This window comes from Lutjanus erythropterus, chromosome 7, assembly GCF_056507025.1.
Source record: "Lutjanus erythropterus isolate fLutEry1 chromosome 7, fLutEry1.hap2, whole genome shotgun sequence".
Classification (NCBI taxonomy): Eukaryota; Metazoa; Chordata; class Actinopteri; order Lutjaniformes; family Lutjanidae; genus Lutjanus; species Lutjanus erythropterus.
Genome location: NC_139323.1, coordinates 25,271,806 through 25,291,329, shown reverse-complemented (window position 1 = coordinate 25,291,329; position 19,524 = coordinate 25,271,806). Strand labels below are relative to the sequence as shown.

Here is a 19,524-nt window from a genome sequence, read left to right as displayed (position 1 = left end):
TCCTTTACAAATTACTGCCATCATAACAAAGCAAAGCCAGAAGGGACACACGCACACATTATCAGCTAGTCAGAGTGTTAAAGGCTAAATGACACCTCACAGTGCTTTTGTGGCCACCTGGTCTGACGTCATATGCGCACAAACACACACTGTAAACATGTAACTACTAACGCTGCTGTTCAGAGCTGCAATTATCCTTCATGGTTTGTTGTGGCTTTTTGCCTGACATGGTGTCACACATACACACAGACTGTAACCATAGTCGTGCACAGACAGATGTATGTGCTTTGTAGAGCAACAAAATGAGGAGCCTTTTTGTGTTGTTGCAGCTGCTTAACATGAAGTTATGGAGGCCAAACTTGTAGGTGTAATCATCTGGCGATTTTAGCCTCCAGGTCAGATGTGCAGCAACTCCGCCTCCATATGAGAGTCAGGGAGCAAGTAAGCAGATGGGCGAATACAAGATCTAAAGAGACCGACTATCTAAAACTCCATTTAAAGAGGTCATAGTAAAGGCCTTTCACTTTCAGTGTTAATGTAAACGCGAGATTCTGATGTCTGCACAAGTTGCATGACACTCAGCCGAGACTGTGTTTGACGTAATAGCATGTGATCCTTTCCTGGATGATGTGGCAGAGATGCCAGAGATGAGATTTTTCTGCGTCATCACCTCTCAGAGGTAATATATCTCTGGGAAATGATAACCTCCCGGCAGCCTGACATCATCTCCCGAATACCAGATTGAGACCACCAGCAGTGGTGATGAGATCCTGTCAGAGTACCTCTCAGGATAATTAGGCTTTATTGAGTTGTGTCAGTCAGGCATGATTTGTTACGGATGGACATAAAAGCTCATGTTTACTCTGATCCATGTAAACTGAAAGACGATGGTGAAACAGCTCTTTCTATTCTGCAAAGATGTCTCATTTATTGCTTGTAAAGCTGGTCTAGTTTCTCACTTTTCACTGCTTTTTTGCATGCACATAAAAGTCAGCATCAAAATTATATTTTAAAAATCACAAATATCCCTGCATTTCTTTCACTCATGTAGTTTTACTTGTGATTGACATTTCTTTCTCTTCATTTGCAGCTTGGAGACTTTTACTTGGAGCTTCACTGGGACTTCCAAAGTTGGGGTGAGTCGAGCACCATCCTCTGCTGTCTTGTAGTGAGGTTGACAGAAAATGCCAGGTCACCCACCCTTGAATAGGTCTGGGTAATAAAACAATAGCGATATGAAAATACTAATAATCCTCTTTTTTCTTAATAGAACACTTTTCTAAACCTATATTACAAAGTGCTTCACACAAGGCAGCAACACTGATTATGAAACAATTTACAAGCAAATAAACAAAATGTAAAAGGATGGTAATAAAATCCAAACAAATATAAACATTCATACCAGTAAAGGGCAGTCAGCAAAAATCAAACAAAATCAGGAAAGACTCCTTGATAAAAGTATGTTTTAAGAAGAGATTTAAAAGCAGGCACTGATTCTACTGACCTGATTTCCTCTGCCAGCTTGTTATATACTGGCACTTCATCAATAGAAATAATAGAATTGTAAAATACAATGTTAAGTAGTTTCACTTAAATGCATTGAATGCAAACCACCATGAAAACACATAACAAATATGCCCCTGCTCGTAAACAGCCTATCATGTCCCTCGACAATCAAGTTTGGCAATAACAAATGTGGACGAGTCCTACACTTCAAGTTTATCAGGTGTTTATAGCTGTCAGCTGTCTGTTGGAGTTCAGTGACCTCCTGCCAGACTCTGTTAATTGCTCAATTTAACCGTTGTAAACATCTACTCCTTCTAAAAGATTATTGATAATTTACGATGACTCATAAACACAGTTACTCACTGTAGCAAGTATTTCAACTTGGAATGTTAACTTAATTTCTGATGGCATATCATGGTTATTTGATGATTTATTTCAGCAAATATATTAACATTCAAAGTATTACCTGTGTGTTCTTTGATAAGTAAGCGATTAAATTGAACCTTTTTTCTGCTTGTCATTAAAAATGATAGGTAATTATCTATATCAACTGAAATGAAACATTTTATTGTGGTAACTTTTTCCAGTTATATCACCAAGCCCTACTCTGGAAATTACCCACGTGTCTTTAGTACGGGTGTAGTCTGAAACACTGACAGGAAAAAGTGATGGAATCTGTCAATGTCTGTCTGGTTCAGAGAGTTTACATTGACTGTTTGAGTGGCTAGAGGATGAAAATGACTCCTCCTGCTGGACGTGAACGGATACACCATCCTGTAATATCAATACCCCTCCCCATGTGATTGTGTCAGGACTTTCAGTTGCACCAAATTTACACATGATTTATTGATTATTCATACATAATTTCACCTGGTAAACTGTTACAGAATACAAATTAAATATACTGTATGACAGCAGACTAAATGTATCTACTGGTGTAGCAACATTGTGCTTAGTCTGCACAAGTCTGGCCTCTGGGTGTGAACCAGCACTGAATTCTGTGTACTCACTGTTTCTGTGTGAATTATTGACAAGGTGGGCAGGATTATGTAATGGATGCATGATAGTAGCTAAATGTAAACTGGTTGCATAACAGTGTGTTTGCAGATGGAAATTGTGTAAAAGTAAATGCTTTTGATGCAGTGACAGTCACCTAAAAAAATCTATCTGTAGGTTAGAGAGCTAAAGACTTTTGTGTGTAGAGAAGAATCTGGTTTAAGCCACCACAGTCCCATGGATCTGAGAGCGTCAGAGGGATTCCTGGCTTTGTGCCCTTCAGGCCTGTGTAGCTACTTGATTTTCTAGCAGCTTTTTTTCAATGCAGTCTTTCACAGAACTATTTTAGACTGTTAAAACACATCTTGAGTTTTGTGCAATGATAGAAAAGCAAGGGACATTTCTTGCTTTCAGTTGCTCAACCTGACTGTGAGATATTAAATATTTAGCTACAGTACTACATGTTAGGCTATATGACCCACCAGTCTACAGAGGTATATGCTACTGAGGCTTTGAAGAGGATGGTGGCCTTCATTATTGAGTGAGCTTCTCTAAATTTAGATGTTGCTTCACATGTCCTTACTGTATCTTTTCATGTTGCAGTGCCTTTGCTCTCCAGAATCCTGCCTTCAGACGCATGTAAGATCTACAAGCAGGGCCTCAACATCAGGCAAGTCTTGTCAACAGATGCATTCACATGAAATGTTTGAAGACAAAGAAAAGCAATTCTAACACCACCTTATGGAAACCACATCAAATTAAACTGTGATTACTTGAGAAAGCTTTCTTTTTTATCACGTTCACTATTTATCTGTCATCTTGTGCTGCATGTAACAACCTCTTCTCTCTGTCTACCTCCCATTTTCCCTTCTCAACCTAGTTTGGTTAACTAGAGTGTGAAATCAGTGCCTGGCAGGGTGAGGAAGCAGAACAGCGGTGCCTCCGTTCGCAGATCTTTTACTTCTGTGTTTCAATTTAAATCAGAGCCTCGCAGGAGGAGAGTTACAGTAGTGTGTAATGTGCTGCCTTTAGCTCACTTGCAAAGGGCGTCAGCAGAAATTCGTCACACTCTGACGCACGTTGACACACAGTCACAACAATGAGTCCACAGCAGGAATTCACATTGCTGTGTTTTGTGGGGCAAAAGTTGACACCAGGCAGCGTTCAGCAGCCTTGAGGTGTCACAGTTTGGGCATATGCACACACATCACCACATGGATTTGAGTTTTTAGTACATGCATTTTACCTTAAAGTCAACCTCACGCAAGTTGCAACATAAACAGACTCAATGGATTTTGTGTCTTCAATATGTTCTGAATGAGAGAAAAAGTCTAAAGGCACTATATAAAAATAATGTTTTGCTATGATCATACCAAAAATGCTTTTAGCTCAGACCTTTTTGTGAGAATAAAGGGAGGAACCTCACACAGACTGAAGCAGAAAATCTGAAAAAGCATTATTACTCATAAAAGTACATACATACAAGCATATACATACAACATATAGAAAGTTCTTAGAGATCCAAGTGGTGTTCCTAAAATAAAAAATTTAATCAACATCACTTAGGCAGGCTACTTATATATATCTATATCTATATCTATATATATATATATATATATATATATATATATATATATATATATATATATATATATATATATACATATATATATATATATATATATATATATATATATATACATATATATATATATATATATATATATATATATATATATATATATATATGTATGTATATGTGTGTATATATGTATATATATTTGTCACACTTATGCATTTAAGAGGTATGAATCCCCTCTTTGCACATGCTGTGTACTGCATCCAAGTCTTTGTCTAATGTAAAACACAGTTTCTGGCTGAACACTGAACCCTTTGTGTTGGTATGTATAGATCAGTTCTCTAACACTGGTGAAAAGGGATATTGCGGCCGATTTCAGTATGTTTTAGTACTTTTCCCCCACTTGGTGATTTTGATATGTTATAAATGACAAATTCATGAGACTAGAACAGTTAAAAGGGTTACACGTACACGTTGTCACAGGGTTACACATATGTTAGACAGTTTAGGGCAGCAATTTATCCAGCACATACAGAGGTGCTTCTATATTTGGGTATCATAACATATCAGCTAAATATATCTGAAGAATGAACTCAGTGCATGAAAGAGTGTGTTTGTGTGTCTGTGGTGCTGTTCCTGTATGAGATATCCTTGATGTGGAGCTTGTCATTATTCTCTGAAAGTGCTCCTGGCTGTCTCATTTGGTATTCAAAATGCCCTCTTATTATCCTGGAGTTGCAGGGAGAAAGAGAGAGGGAGTGAAAGAAAAAAACTGTCACAGCAGGTTCATTTACATTCTAGTGCTACAGTGTGTCAGGCCTGTCATACCTACCCAGAGCACCTACCACTTTGTGTCTGGTCCTCACAAGCAGATCAGCTATTCTCTTTGCTGTCATGCCTCATTCCAGGACTACCCACTCAAGAAAGATTCTTGAAATGAGCTGTTGGTCTCCCATGGCAATGATTACCATACACATTGTGTCTAAACTTAAAGAGCAAAGGTGTGACATCCATCACAGTATTTTTTTCTTGCTTACAGTTTTGACAGTGTGTTTACTGGTGTCTTGCATGTGGCCAAAGTTAAACTCAGTTCAGCTCTTTTGCTGTCACCCTCTGTTTGTCTGTCTCCTTTCATCTGACTTAAGTTCCCACACTGAACTTAGTCTCTGTGTTTGTAGATTGGACACTACCCTGATAGACTTCACAGACATGAAGTGTCAGCGCGGCGACCTCAGTTTTATCTTCAATGGCAACGCCATCCCCTCCGAGTCTTTTGTCGTGCTAGACAACGAACAGAAAGTCTACCAGCGGATACACCATGAGGTGTGTGAGAGACATGCTGATAGAAGGCTAAAGCATCACTTGCACCCCCTGAAGTTTGCAACAGTCATTACACCTCACAGTTAGGGCTGCAGCTGGCAGTTTTCATTGTTAATTAACCTACCCATTATTTTTTTGATTCATCTTTTTTTTTTGTAGAGGGCAGTGATTTGCAAATTCTTTTTGACCTACGCTCACATGAATGAAGTACAAAGACAAGATATGTGATGTTGACACTGACATACGTAATTGTTTTTGATTGTAAATATACAGTCATTCTGAATTTGATTATTTTCTGTTGAGATTATAGTTTTATGCAGTGCAACTTTTTTGTTACTGAGGTTGTACAAAATGTCAGAAATGCGAGAAAATTTGACTCCATATGTTACCATAGTCATATTCAAATATCTTGTTGTCCAACTAACAGTTTAAAGCTCAAAAATGATCAGTTCACTGTCACCAAAGCAAATGCTCATGTTTGAGAAGCTAAAGTTGAATATTTGTAATTTTTGTCTGAAAAATGACTCAAATAGTTAAATGATTATTGAAATAATTAATAGCAGATAAATATTTTGTAAATCAGCTGATCCTTTAATAGAGCTCCACCACATTACTGAACTTTTGGTAGAAAGCATATTGGCAATTTTGCTATTCTGGCAGCTCAGTCAGTAGTGGGGCTAAAACATGTTTTGTTTGTTTGATGTGTCTGTGGAAAATTTAATCTTAACCAGCCTCTGTGGGGCATGAATATTCATACAAAGTTTTGCACAATATGGCCAGTAGTTGTCAATTTGGTGTCTTCAACAATGTGTTGTAGGAACCCACAGACATCACAGTGATTTGCTCTCATCGCTAGTGAGGGAAAAGAGTATAATTGTTAGTAATAGGTAGTTCTTTCTTATTATAATAATGGTGTTGATCATGATCATCACACAAGTGCTACATGTTTATCCACTTGGCTGTGTGCTCGATTTTTAAACAGGTAGTTAGCTGGAAAAATACTAAAATGAAAACCTGATTACATGCATTGCATTTCTCAGCTGCTATGGTTTTTAAGGTGTTAAAATGACTTAGTATTCCTCACACTGAGTATCCATGCCTGTGTTGGTGCCTCTATAATTTTCTAACGCCGTCCTGCATGTCCAGGAGTCGGAGATGGAGACAGAGGAGGAGGTGGACATTCTGATGAGCAGTGACGTGTACTCAGCCACGCTCTCCACCAAGTCCATCACCTTCTCCAGGGCGCAGACTGGCTGGTTGTTCAGAGAAGACAAGACGGTTGGTGTTGGTAGTTGTAGTTCTAATGTAATTGTTGTTATCATGACATTATTACTTTTCCAAACTCATCCGTGGGTCACAGAGTTTCACCTGGATGTGGAATTTTTGTAATTGCTAGTAGATTGCCTCAGACAGAAAGTTTTGAATTTGATGAATTCTCTGGGAAGGCAGGAAATTGAAGGCAAACAGTACACGGGGGTCAGTACACAGATGTATGTCAGAATGTACTTTGTGTGTAACATAGCATTAAATATATGATGATTTTCAGCTGGTCAAATGAAACCCAGACTGTTGACCCCTTTATAACTTGTCTGACCTGAAAAAGCAGTCTGGAATGTGCTCTGGACAGGCTCTCTAATGGAAAACGAAAAAGAGAAAGATATGGGGGCCTTTCACTCCTGCTTTTTACTTTTATTTAACTGTAAAAGCCAAATCGCCAATACAGCAAAATATTGCAGATAAATAAGCAATATTTGACAGGCCTAGACTGAACTAGACACGCTGTTTTCTTGTTCTCTCTAATCCTTTTGAGCAAATAAGTTTTGTGCCAAGTAAGAGATAATGTTATAGTGAGCAGCTCATTATTGAGAAACAAGCTCCGGCAAGGTTTTATTTTCATGTCAGGGTCTTTAATCATCCTGAAGACTTTAATTTTGCAATGATGGCCTACTTACTGTACATTATCCCACTTATTACACTGCTACATACAAAAAATAATAATAAAAATTGACCTAAAATATCGATTTAAAAGTGATTTTATTGCTTCCATAAGTCCTTCAGACTCAGTCGTCAAAATTGTGTCCATAGCATATTCAGAAATAACAGAACATAGAATGCAGTAATTGGCCAATCAGAATCTAGGATTCAACAAAGATGTATTATTACATGTTATTAGCCTGACCTGTTAGTGTTGTTTCGCTATGTCTTCTTGTTATCTCGTCCTGTGAGCCTTCCTCTGTCAGATTATGAACTCTAGTAAACTCTGTGCACTTTCCAGATCATATTTCTTGCATTACATCTCCCATACCAGGCAGCAAAGATGAATAAATCAAAGGAGCATCAGTGAAAACCACAGGGAAGAACCACAGGTGATAGGCTCAGAGTTACAAAACAACACAGACAGGGCACTGGGCATGAAGGCGTTGAATGAGTTATGTGGGTATTGCTTTCTGTCCTCTCGTTCCTTTTGTCTTTTTGACATGTGTTTAAAAGAGAAATTGGTGACTCAGCAGGGGGGGTACTTATCTAACTGTTTCTTCTGCCTCCAGGAGCGCGTGGGAAACTTTCTGGCAGATTTCTACTCTGTGAACGGCCTGGTGCTCGAGTCCAGAAAGAGACGGGAGCATCTGAGCGAGGAGGACATCTTGAGGAACAAAGCCATCATGGAAAGCCTGAGCAAAGGAGGGAATCTCATAGAGCAGAACTTTGAGGTGAGTCAGGCATCAAATATGGGAGTAAGCAGAGAGGAGGCTATTTCACCAAAGAATCAGATTTACCGCCCCCACCATCATCAGCCATCATGTGATTACTGGGGTCATGGAGTCCCATAGAGCATCACATCTCAAACATCCTGTTGTAGATTGGTGCTTGAAACCTGCACATTCATAATATTATGGCTAAGCTGTGGCATCCACCATAAAATCTTAAAAAAAGACGCTGAATCCTGACTGACCCTCACAGTGCTGCTACATAGCTGAATCTATATACAATTTGTGCTTCAAGGAAGTATCAGGATAGATTTAATAATTTCTGGTTACTCTCACTCATTTTAGACCATTTACATGTTTTAAAGGTCCAGTGTGAAACATTTAGGGATATCTCTTGGCAGAAATGGAATACAGCACCACCATGTTCCTATAGTAGCCCAGAACAGATGAACCAAACACTGGCTCTCCATACAGCCTTTTGCATTTTTCACAGATTTCACAGCCACCTTAGGCTCTCCTACAGGCTTGCAGGTTGCAGTCTACAACTTCACGCCCAGATGTCTCTAAATCCTACAGACTAGTCCTTTAACTATTTATTGGATTGTACATTATTTATGCCTTTTTGACCAAAATGTTGCAGGAAGTACAGAAAGTAACAACAGCTGTGTTATTGAATATTTGTTTTAAACATTTATACACAGAGGACACAATAACACGTAGGGGTTCTGTTGTCCATTGTATTTACTGTTACATGTCTCTGATTTGAGTTTAATTTAAGGAATAAGTGAAAATGAGACACACTGCTTTGTTTTACTTATTTATCCTTTATTTAACCAGGAAAGCCCCACTGGTACACACTTGCTTCAGCCAAGACGTCCTGGTCAAGACGGGCAGCAAAAAAGAAAATTAATTAATTTCAAAGCAAACAACAGACTATCAGATAGAAAACATATATCACAAAAAAATACAATAAATCCAAACCATACATGGATCACAGGCTGAAATAAATCATAGCAAATAATGGCACTTAATGACATTGTCAAAACTGATTTCAAAAGTATTTTTGAACATGTCAGTAGAAGGACAAGATTCTAAGTTAAGTACGCCTTGCTGTCACTGAGATACGGAAAATGACCTGGTAGATGATCTCCAGAGTGTTTTGTAGTTACTTATTTTGCTTTTAGAACATTATGCCCATAAAACTGTCTGCAGATCACTGGTAGCTCACTCAGCCACAGCTCCCTCCATTTCTCTTTATGCACTCACACATGTTGAGAAATTTGAGATACAAGTTCTACAGGTTTGATGTAGTCATTGTAGCTCATCTAAACAACAGCTCCAGTCAGCTCCGTTGCAGGTAATGGATGTGATTCATTCGGTGGATAAGTTATGGAAGAGTGAGTCAGCAAAACCTGGTTACATTTGCACTGTTTTTAGTTGCCCTCTACTGGGCCATTTACTGAGACTGATAATCACAGACATCCTTTGTTTTTGTCTTCTCAGTATAGAAAAAAGAGTATAGAGGAAAAAGGATTGTTACCAGAGTGCAGCTGTACACTTGTAGCAAATGAGATACACATTTAAGGTTGCTTGGTTGCTGGGAGGAGCCAAGTTGGAGCACTGGTCTCTTGATAAACATCCTGTTTACTTATATCTGCAGCGTAACCACCAGTCCAGTCCTGAAACTGTCCTGTCCCGCTGGAACCTTGGGGTAGGACATGAGTCTCAAACCAAATAAACCTCACAGTTCTCACTGCTGTATTTGTACAATGATAAATCCCGTAGAAACAGCACTGACTTCCTGCCAGACTCTGTCCATCAACTTTGCATGGTTTATTGAAAAATTCCTGTCTGACTCCCCGCTGCTGTGTCTTTGATGTTTTATTTGTTTCAAACATGAAAACAGAATGAAAAGCTGCCCTCTATCACCTCTATATTGTGACACAGGTCTACCCCCGCCTCCTCGTCCACACTATGCATGGATTTGAGTCCCAGCACTGCCACCTAGTGGTGAACGCTACAGAGCTGCACCTTATTCACACACAAGAGTACGTTCTAGAGTTTGCTTAGCAAGCCCTTGTCTAAACACTGTGCATAAAGCCAGTCACACAGTGAAGACAATACCTCCCAACACTCAATGGATGCCTTTTAACTGCTTGGTTGTTTTTTGTCGACTCCCCGTTGTTCTGTGCAGGGCTTTGTCTCATCACAGTGTCCTCTCTTGTCTCTCAGTCTATTTACACTCATTTGAATCAGTGCCCACTCCTGTTCAAAGTGAACAAGCTGTGTTTTAGTGGGTGTCGACGTGGAAATAGCTTCTCCTTCCAGCCCAGAGGAACATGATCCATGGAAGTGGGCGAGAGCGAAAATAAGCAGCTGCTGTGACGTAGCAGTGTTTACCACAGTGAGGCAGAGCAGGTCAGCCCCTGCGCCTGTGGACACAGGGAATCGTGGGGGGCTTTCAAACAGGGCTCGACACTATTGATCACATGGATGAAGACTAAAACCCCTGGTGCCATGGAATGATGGAGGGGCGGGACCGGCATACCAGCAGATCAGGGTCTATGCAGGCTGTGTGTACTCTGTCCTCGTCACAACAACACGGCAGAGCCGCGGCCCACAGTGAAAACACCAAAACATGTCTGTGATGGCTGCCGTGTAGGTGGGAATGAAGGGGAACTGGTCTCAAGTTTTTTTTCACACTACAAACAGCTGACTCCTGGCACAACCAGGCGTCTCATCATCCACAACATTTTTGCCACATTATTCTGCCCTAGTTACCTGATTTAACCATGGCTTACAAAGGAGAGTTCAACTGGTGTGAATCCGTTTTTTTTTTTTTTGGAAACCTGAACGTTGGCAAGAACAGCATGTTCTTCTGTGGAGAAAGTCACTTTTAGGAGAAACAGGATGGAGTTCATCCCAGTTCTAATTCAGGGTCAGGAAGAACAGAGTGTCTGATCTTAAAATAAACTGGAGGAGAACGCTTACCATTTATTCAAGAAGGCCAAGTCCAGATCATTTTCCTCAGGAAGCTCACATGATTTGATATGAGAGGGGGGAACTCCTCTCTCTAAAACACCCTGATAAAAACAAGTAGGTTGCTTTTATGTCTCTTTGCTGGTGGGTAGAGTCACAGCCCCTTCTGATATTGACTCACTCATTAAAGAATACAGATCATTTAGTTCACTCACTAAACAGACCTTTTGTTCCAGCAGTCACATTGTAACAGCTGGAAGCAAATCACACAGCAAGGCTCGGTGCTGTGCTTTGAATATGACGATCTTTCAGTATCCCACTGTGTACCTGTTAGTGTATATACTGCATACTTTGGCTTATACATTCATCCATGGTTAGATTATGATGTTTAACACTGACTTACCTGATAGGAATGAGTGTTTTCATTTCTTTACAATGCTGGGTTGACTGTTTTTATTGTATATGGTCTGTTTGTCTTCCAGTTAGGGATCAGCCGGCATGTTTTTTTTTCAAGGCCAATACCAATAAATTTTACTAATCATGTAAAAAATATTTGGAAATAATCTACATTTGTAGTTAAAATCTAGTCAAAAATTAGAACAACATAAACTCAAACATAAACATTTATTAATATATCTTTAAGCATATGTTTAATTGAAATAGAACTTTTCAACATTATTATAATTTATATTATCTGAAGTCAGATGAATAAAACAAAACAAACAAACAGATTCTGATAATCATTAAATGATTATCTGGCCAGGCTGATAATCGGTTGACTCCTACTTTGTGTACATCTATTTGTTTTTCCCTCAACCACTGTATCCTTTGCTGTAGGTGTTTTGTTACTGCAGTCTGTGAAACAGTATCAGGTCTCATGTATTTGAATCTACAGATGCACAGTGGTGTACTAAATTATAGTAATTCAGTTATACTGTATGTGTTCAGCTCAGGAAGCCAAACAGAGGTTGCTGTGGGTTCAGTGATGCGCTGAGGCCCTCTAGTGGTCTGTGCTCTCTATGTCTTTAGTCTGTGGGGTGAGGGAAAGCAAGATACACGGTACAACTGGGTTTAACCTGACACTAACCCATGTTTTTACAGTTGCATTTTCCACGGATGTAATTAAGGGTTGGCTCACAGACAGCAGACATCTACAGTTTTTGTTTTGTCTGCCATCAGGATCACGTTTGATGTTTCAACTTTGTGGGTTATTTTTTAACTGTGTGACCCTGCAGCAGTTCAGTCTCAGATTTGACTTTGACCTGTTTTGTTTTTTGCCTCTCTGCTCTTCAGCCGGCGAGGAGACAGTCTCTAACTCCCCCTTCACCGAACACTATATCCTGGGAAGAATACATAACTGCTGACAATGGAAAGTAAGTGTCTAAAGGAAGGCTTCATTTATAGACGGTTACAAGGGAAACCAGAACATTAAAGGAATGGTTTTGATTATTAGACGTCATGCTGTATGAGGTACTTATCCGTAGTCTGTGTATTAGCCACTGTAGATGCTTGTTGGCATGTCCAGTGTTTGGAGAAGCAGAAGGGAGTACTGCTGTAGGAAGCAAAGCAATGTACATACATATACACACATACATATACATCATAATCTCAGCATTTTACCTTGCCATCAGACAGCCTTTTTGATGGGAAACTGCTGTTATATGAGCTAAATATGTCTCCCGCCCATGGCCCATTTGTTGCGTGTCATCCTGTCTCGTCACCCCCTTTTCCTGTCATGTCTTCAGCTGTCACTATGATTAAAGGCAAAAAGGCCAAAAAATAATCTTTAAAAAATAATAATAAAAATAAATAAATAAATAAATAATTATGTCTCTCTCGACTTTGTTGACAAAATCAGTCCTTTTCCTCACATAAAATGGGAGTTGCTCATCTGCTGCTCCTTTGATTGATTAATTTCCCCTATGTCATTTCTTTGGCATCATAAAAAGTTAGTTTGGATTCATCAAAGTCATACAAGGACATTAAAAAAAAAGATTTTGGCAGCTGTAGACCAGCAACTCTGGTGTTCTGTGAGGTAAAGGTACTGTTTTTGTCTGGTTTGGCTCAAATATTGTTGGTTTTCTGACAGAAAAGGCTGTCTGATGCTAAAGTTAAGTGGTGAAAATATTCTAAATATAGTGTATGTATGTATGTATGTGTTTTTTTTTTGTTTTTTTTTTTTGATGAGCCCTTTTATAATTGGCTAAAGTTGCGTTTTGCTGCTGACCCTGTCCACAGCAGTACATTGCTTAGCTTCCTTGCTAGTACCCCTGCTATAAGGGCACTCAATTTCTGGTTGTCCTTCTAAATTATCCACTATTTTATTTTCCCCCTCTAAAAGAATGGAAGTTTGACTTAAGATTAATTACATTTCTATAAAATATGTAATGCTGCGTATTGTGTAATTTGTGTAGTTTCCACTACACATACTACATGTCTTCTGACACACATGTTGCATGCAATATAGAATATATTTTATAGATTTCATTGAAAATCTTATGTGCATCTGACTTTCAGTGTCACAGAATATTTATCTGTACTTTTCAAGGCAAGCTGTTTCCTCAACCTTCAGTTACTGTTTAGAGGAAAGAACATAAACGACAGAAAGCTGAACGAGTCCCTTCCATGACCATACAAATATATTTCAAAGCTCATTAATCCATTTTTAGAGTTGGAAAGGAATACATATTGAGGGTTTCTGCATAATAATAAGCTGTGAGCTCTTCCTCAGTGAGCTGCCTTCATCATGAGATTACATTCTGACAGGTTCTTGTTTCTGCCTCCCTCCCCAGAGCACCTCATCTAGGAAGAGAGCTGGTCTGCAAAGAGAGCAAGAAAAACTTCAAAGCCACGATAGCCATGAGTCAAGACTTCCCTCTGGGCATTGAATCGTGAGTCATCTCTTTAATAACAGGCTGGATGCCAAGTTAAAGAGCAGGCAGCCAAAATGTCATCCTGTTCTTTCCTCCTGGCATGTGGAGAGAGGTGATGGAAAAAAAAACAGGTTACTAATTTGTATAACCATGTTGGCCTTGTTCTTCCTCAGGTTATTGAATGTTCTGGAGGTGATTGCACCATTCAAGCACTTTAATAAACTCAGGGAGTTTGTTCAGATGAAGCTCCCCCCCGGCTTTCCTGTCAAACTCGGTAAGCAGATGTAATTTGAAGAAGCACGTTGTGCCATTTACTGTATGCTGTGTATTAACGTGAGTTGTAGGTGATGCAATCGTAAGTGGACACATAAGTGGACAAAGTATGTCAGTTCACACCAGGAAATACAATGTGTCTCGAGTGACCACTTAGATCTGATCTCACTTCTCCTCTCCGTATGCAGATGAATACGTAGCTGCATCATTTGAGTTTGCAAAGACCACACTGTTGGTTTTAACCAGGGGCCTGACTGTAGTAGCCAACACCCAGGGACAAACTGACACAATGTTTTTTGCACAAAGAGAAAAAGAACTTAATGTATAACAATTGCTGAATTTACAAGGAGGCCCAAATAATTACGGCGCTTATCACAGTTACACAAAATTGCAAGGTTTTTTTTAAGGGAGGCAGGAGACTTTCTCCACAGGCGCCACAGTACGGTTACAAAATTTGACATGTTTACAGTCAGTAAAATGTTGCCTTTCTTCACAAATTTAATGGTAATGGTGAAATCAGTTGAAACAGTGTGTTTAAACACCACCACGTCATTAATCCACCGGTGACCAAGGCTGTGTTTCCTTATCGGAGAAAGATCACAGTTAATTTCACATAACAAGAGAAACAAGAAAATGCAGAGAGGCTGTGTAGCAGGTTGTAAAGCAAACATATGTATCTGTCACAATCTCTGGTCCCCCTCCTACCTGGAAAAGAAGGGATCCCAAAGCAAGAGAAGTAAGAATTTCTGAGCATTCAGGGAATGGTAATTGCATTGCATTGATATCTGTAGGACCATCGCAAAAGACCCTGGGGCTGTGCAAAGTTCCCATGGTACTAGTCTGATGGATGGATGGATGGATGGATGGATGGATGGATGGATAGATAGATAGATAGATAGATAGATAGATAGATAGATAGATAGATATTTTCTCTTACTCATTTTAAATATGGTGAGAAATTCCCCAGACAGATGTAAAATTGCAAAGCATGGTGTTTCCAAAGATAGAATTTTTAATTCTGCTCTTGTCTCCATGCAGACATCCCTGTCTTTCCTACGATCACGGCCACCGTGACGTTTCAGGAGTTTCGCTACGATGAGTTTGATCAGTCCATTTTTACCATTCCCAACGACTATAAAGAAGATCCCAGCCGCTTCCCAGACCTCTAACCTCTAAAGCTGGAGCAGGAAACAACCAACAAAGCAACATTATGCTACGAAACATACTTTTTGAATTACAAAAGTAACAATGGCAGGAAAGAACAGCAGCTATCAAACCGTTTCTAGACATTTTGTGGATTCCATCATCCATCCCAACCAAAATGGCGTCACCAGAGGCGATGGAGGCCCGCTGTGGCAGAGCGGTGGACGTCCCCTCGTGTCAACAAAGTGTTTTGAAGCAGAGCGTTGCAGGTTCTTACTCTCAGCAGCTGAGAGTCTGAACCTCAGATTAGTGAAAGGGCATTGAAGTTCAAACGAGTGACAGCAGAGCAGGTGAGTTTCTATATACGGGGTATAAATAGAGGACAGACAACCAGTTCAGTTGATGCTATGTATTTAAGTATGTAAGTAATGTTTATAAAGGGAATGTTTTAACTGACTTGTAGTAAAGCACTGATATAACTGTGTGACACGTTCAGGAGGAATTCCACCAAAAATGACTTTTTAGGTTCTTTTTCCTGCTGAAGTAGACTTTTAAAAATTCAGTTTCATGATATTAGATTTAAGGTCAATGAGACATAAAATTGTAATCTAATGCACACCTGTTGGACAGGTGTGCCAGAGAATGAAATCACAGCTTTTTTACAGTCAATACATTAACATAATCAAATCTAGAAATGTTCCCAAAGATGTACTTAACACTATAAAATGTCATGTAACATTCAGTTTTGGGAAATGTTAAAGAGATAGGTCATATTTTTTTAGGTGGGGTTGTTTGAGGTACCATGGTCAGTGTATTACCTACAGTAGACAACAGTTTGCATGGCCCCAGTTTGAAGAAGCAGCAGGAGCACCGGTGTAGGAAGCTACGCAATGAACTGCTGTGGACAGAGTCAGTGGTAAAACATATTAATAATATTAAAAAAATTGATATATAAAGAATAAATACCAGTTTAAGTATATGCTATGTTTAGAATATTTTCACTGCTTTTTCTTGCCATCAGACAGCCTTTTCTGACAGGAAACTGTTGTTATCCTATGTTGTCATAGGAAACTGACAGTACATAAGCCAAATAATGCTCTCTCCAAACCAACCAGACTCTATTATTGAAATCTGTCATTTAACCTCAAAGAACAAGGGAGTTGCTGGTTTACTGCTGCTTTGATTTGTGGGTTTGTTTGTGTTATTGTTTTACTTAGGTGGTGCCAAACTAATCATTTAAAACACCAAAGTCACACAACAACACAAACAAATTTAGGCAGAGGTAGACCAGAAACCTCCGTGTTCTGTGATGTAAAATAACTGATTTTGTCACTGGAGTCTGGTTGGTTTGGAAAGAGCGTTATTAAGCCTCTACAGTATAATGGTGGTTTAATATAGCATACACTTAAAATTATGTTGTTTTTTTTTTTAAGTGGTTAAAATACCTTTTGCTGCTGATCCTGTCTACAGCAGTGCATTGCTTAGCTTCTGTGTTGGTACTTGTGTCTGCTTCTTCTAACATACATTTATACGCTGACTATCGACTATAAATACCTCATACAACCCCACTTCATACAATATGAACTATACCATGTAAGTGAATTGGCTTCTTTGTAGGTTAAAAACCTAAAATCTTTTTTTTTTTTTTTTTTTTTTTGCAGAATTCCACTTAAACTCTGCACATTATAAAACTGTATGTGAGTGTGTGCGAGTGTGTGTGTGTGTGTATAACATTGATTTTCATGGGCATGGAGTAGCATCACTGAACTTTTGGGCACTATTTAAAGTCACTACAGCCACTCTTCATTCACACTCATTCTGTGAGACCCATGTCTTAATCCTGCATTTGAAATATTATAGTTTCAGCAAGGCGATGGTAGAATTGCTGCAGTTTTTAATGGTACCACAAGGTTTTCTCTCTCATTGTTTGAGTGGCAGCGAGTGTAAGTTATGATGTCTACACCTTTTGTTTCTTACTACACCTTTGTAAACTATGTAACAAACTGTACAATCCTGCTAAAAGAAAAAAAAGTGGGGATTGTAGAATAATTAGATATTAGGGAGTGAATGAATGACAACATTCATGCCATTTTTACACAAGAACCAGGCGTTTCCCCTGCACAGTGTGTAAATACAGGTTTGTCTTTTATGTTCTTGTTTCTTATTCTTTGTGCTGAGTTGAAGATGTCGTCTGATTTTTTTTTTTAATGTAGCATCACGAATTTGAGGGTTTATTGGTTTGTAAAATGGTGGCAGTTGCTATTTTTGTACATACTTGTAATGTTTTAAAGAAAAAAAATGAATCTCTTAATTCTCCTGTCATTATTTCCCTCTCCGCTCTATCTGATAAACCTTATGAGCCTCCTCCAGATGTGTGGAACAATCAATCACTTCCACATGGTGAAAAAAAAAAAGCACAAAGCACCAAATTAGTCCAGGAGGTGTTGACTGGAGGCTGGAGAAGCTAAAACTCTTTTAGGAGTTGCTGCTGCTGCTGCTGCTGTGTTTCATGAGCTTTTAAGTCATGTTGATATGAACAGATGTTGTGCTCATGTTTGTTAACTCGCCTGCTCCTGGAGTTTTAAATGAAGGTCCACTGCACAGATGTGGTGGCTCAAAGTATTTGAAGAATTTGCTTATTTACATCCATATTAATTATCAGTATAACCAAATACAGTACATTTAGTTTTACATGACATTCCTCCGTACAGGCGGCTGCAGCAGACGTTACTGATACTGTGCCTCTTCACCAACACAATGCTTTACATTTTACTTCATGCTTCTTCCTGTTTTCAGCTGCTTGAATTTTTTCCGTGTTTTATGTTGGAAATTCATCGTTCATCTACATGTCCATTGTACAGCAAAAACTGTTGTATAAGTCTGCGACACTATTTTCATATAAAATGTACTAAAATAAAAACTCCACATATCTAACAGAGTTTGGACTCCATTTTTTTTCACACCCATAATAACTTACTGATTGAAGCCTTTTACTTTAAAGGAAGAGTTCAACATTTTGAGAAATATGCTCGCTTGCTTCCTGGGTCATGTCTAAGTGTGAACTCTTTGCAAGCTGCTCGTGAGATTTATTTAGGTTGTTTTGTTATGGTGCATGTTGTGCAAACTAATTATGGTTGTGTCCAAATAGGACCCCAAACCCACCAAAAGATCTTACAAAAGTGATCCTTTTTAGCCAAACCATGATTTAGGGGGCTTACCAGCAAGTGTTTTTTGCCCTTAACGGTAAACATAATCAGTGGTCGTGTCTAGATGGGAGCCCAAGATTTGTGAAACTGATTTGTGTACTTAACTGTGCATGTCATATTTTATGTGACAGTGTCGTGGTTAAAATATTCTCAGGGAATAAAAAACACTTGGTTAGGGAAAGATCTTGGTTTAGATTAAAATGATCACTCTTGTGAGATCTTTTGCAGGCTTGGAGTTCCCATCTAGACAAGATCCACTTCCTGGCAAATTCTAAGGTAACAAAAATACTTTTTTCTTTTTTTTTTGTTTCCTTATTCTTTTTGTTGCCTTGCCAGAGACATTGTAGGTGTTACTTCTAGATGAGAAGAGGAAGAGCTGCAATGATTAGTCAATAAATTGACTTCCCTGCCACCTATTTTAATGATCAATCGTATGTCATTTTTCAAGCAAACCTGTCAAACATCAATTGTTTCCAGCTTCTTAAATGTGAGGATCTGCTGCTTTTCTTTGTTATTAATGATAGTAAATGAAAGTCTTTGGGATTTGGAGCCGTTGGTTAGACAGAAGAAGCCATCTGAAAATGGTGAGCATTTTTTTTTTTTTTTTACACTATTTGACATTTCAGACTAAACCACACATAAATTGTCACATTAGTTGCAATTAACATTTAGTTGTTTCAATATAAAGCTGCAGCTAGCCGTGGATTAGCATAAATTGTTACAAAGACTGGAAATGGCTAAGACTAGTCTAGCTCATGAATTAACATGTTATATGTTGTTTGTTACATCTGGGCGAAATCTGAAGTGTAAAATTTAAAGTTTTTCACTGGTTGTATGTGGGATTGTTTTTGTCTTTTTTGCCCAAAAGCCCTTCTCGGGGTGAAAAGAAAAAATCATGGTGTGGATTAGCCTTCAGGGCTTTCTGTTAGAAATCTTATCTTTTA

The 19,524-nt window shown here is 38.8% G+C and overlaps 1 protein-coding gene across 1 annotated transcript in view; it reads left to right on the top strand.

Moving 5' to 3' along the window:
* ankrd13c (ankyrin repeat domain 13C) overlaps positions 1-15,729 on the top strand; it is a 35,778-nt gene extending 20,049 nt beyond the window's left edge. Inside the window, exons 5-13 of the mRNA XM_084723306.1 lie at positions 1,091-1,136; positions 3,106-3,172; positions 5,260-5,404; positions 6,548-6,679; positions 7,948-8,109; positions 12,379-12,458; positions 13,878-13,976; positions 14,132-14,232; positions 15,270-15,729. Of these exons, the coding sequence (XP_084579432.1) occupies positions 1,091-1,136; positions 3,106-3,172; positions 5,260-5,404; positions 6,548-6,679; positions 7,948-8,109; positions 12,379-12,458; positions 13,878-13,976; positions 14,132-14,232; positions 15,270-15,400 (963 nt within the window). The 3' untranslated portion in view covers positions 15,401-15,729. The remainder of the gene's footprint in view (positions 1-1,090; positions 1,137-3,105; positions 3,173-5,259; positions 5,405-6,547; positions 6,680-7,947; positions 8,110-12,378; positions 12,459-13,877; positions 13,977-14,131; positions 14,233-15,269) is intronic.
* Positions 15,730-19,524: the final 3,795 nt, after the last annotated feature.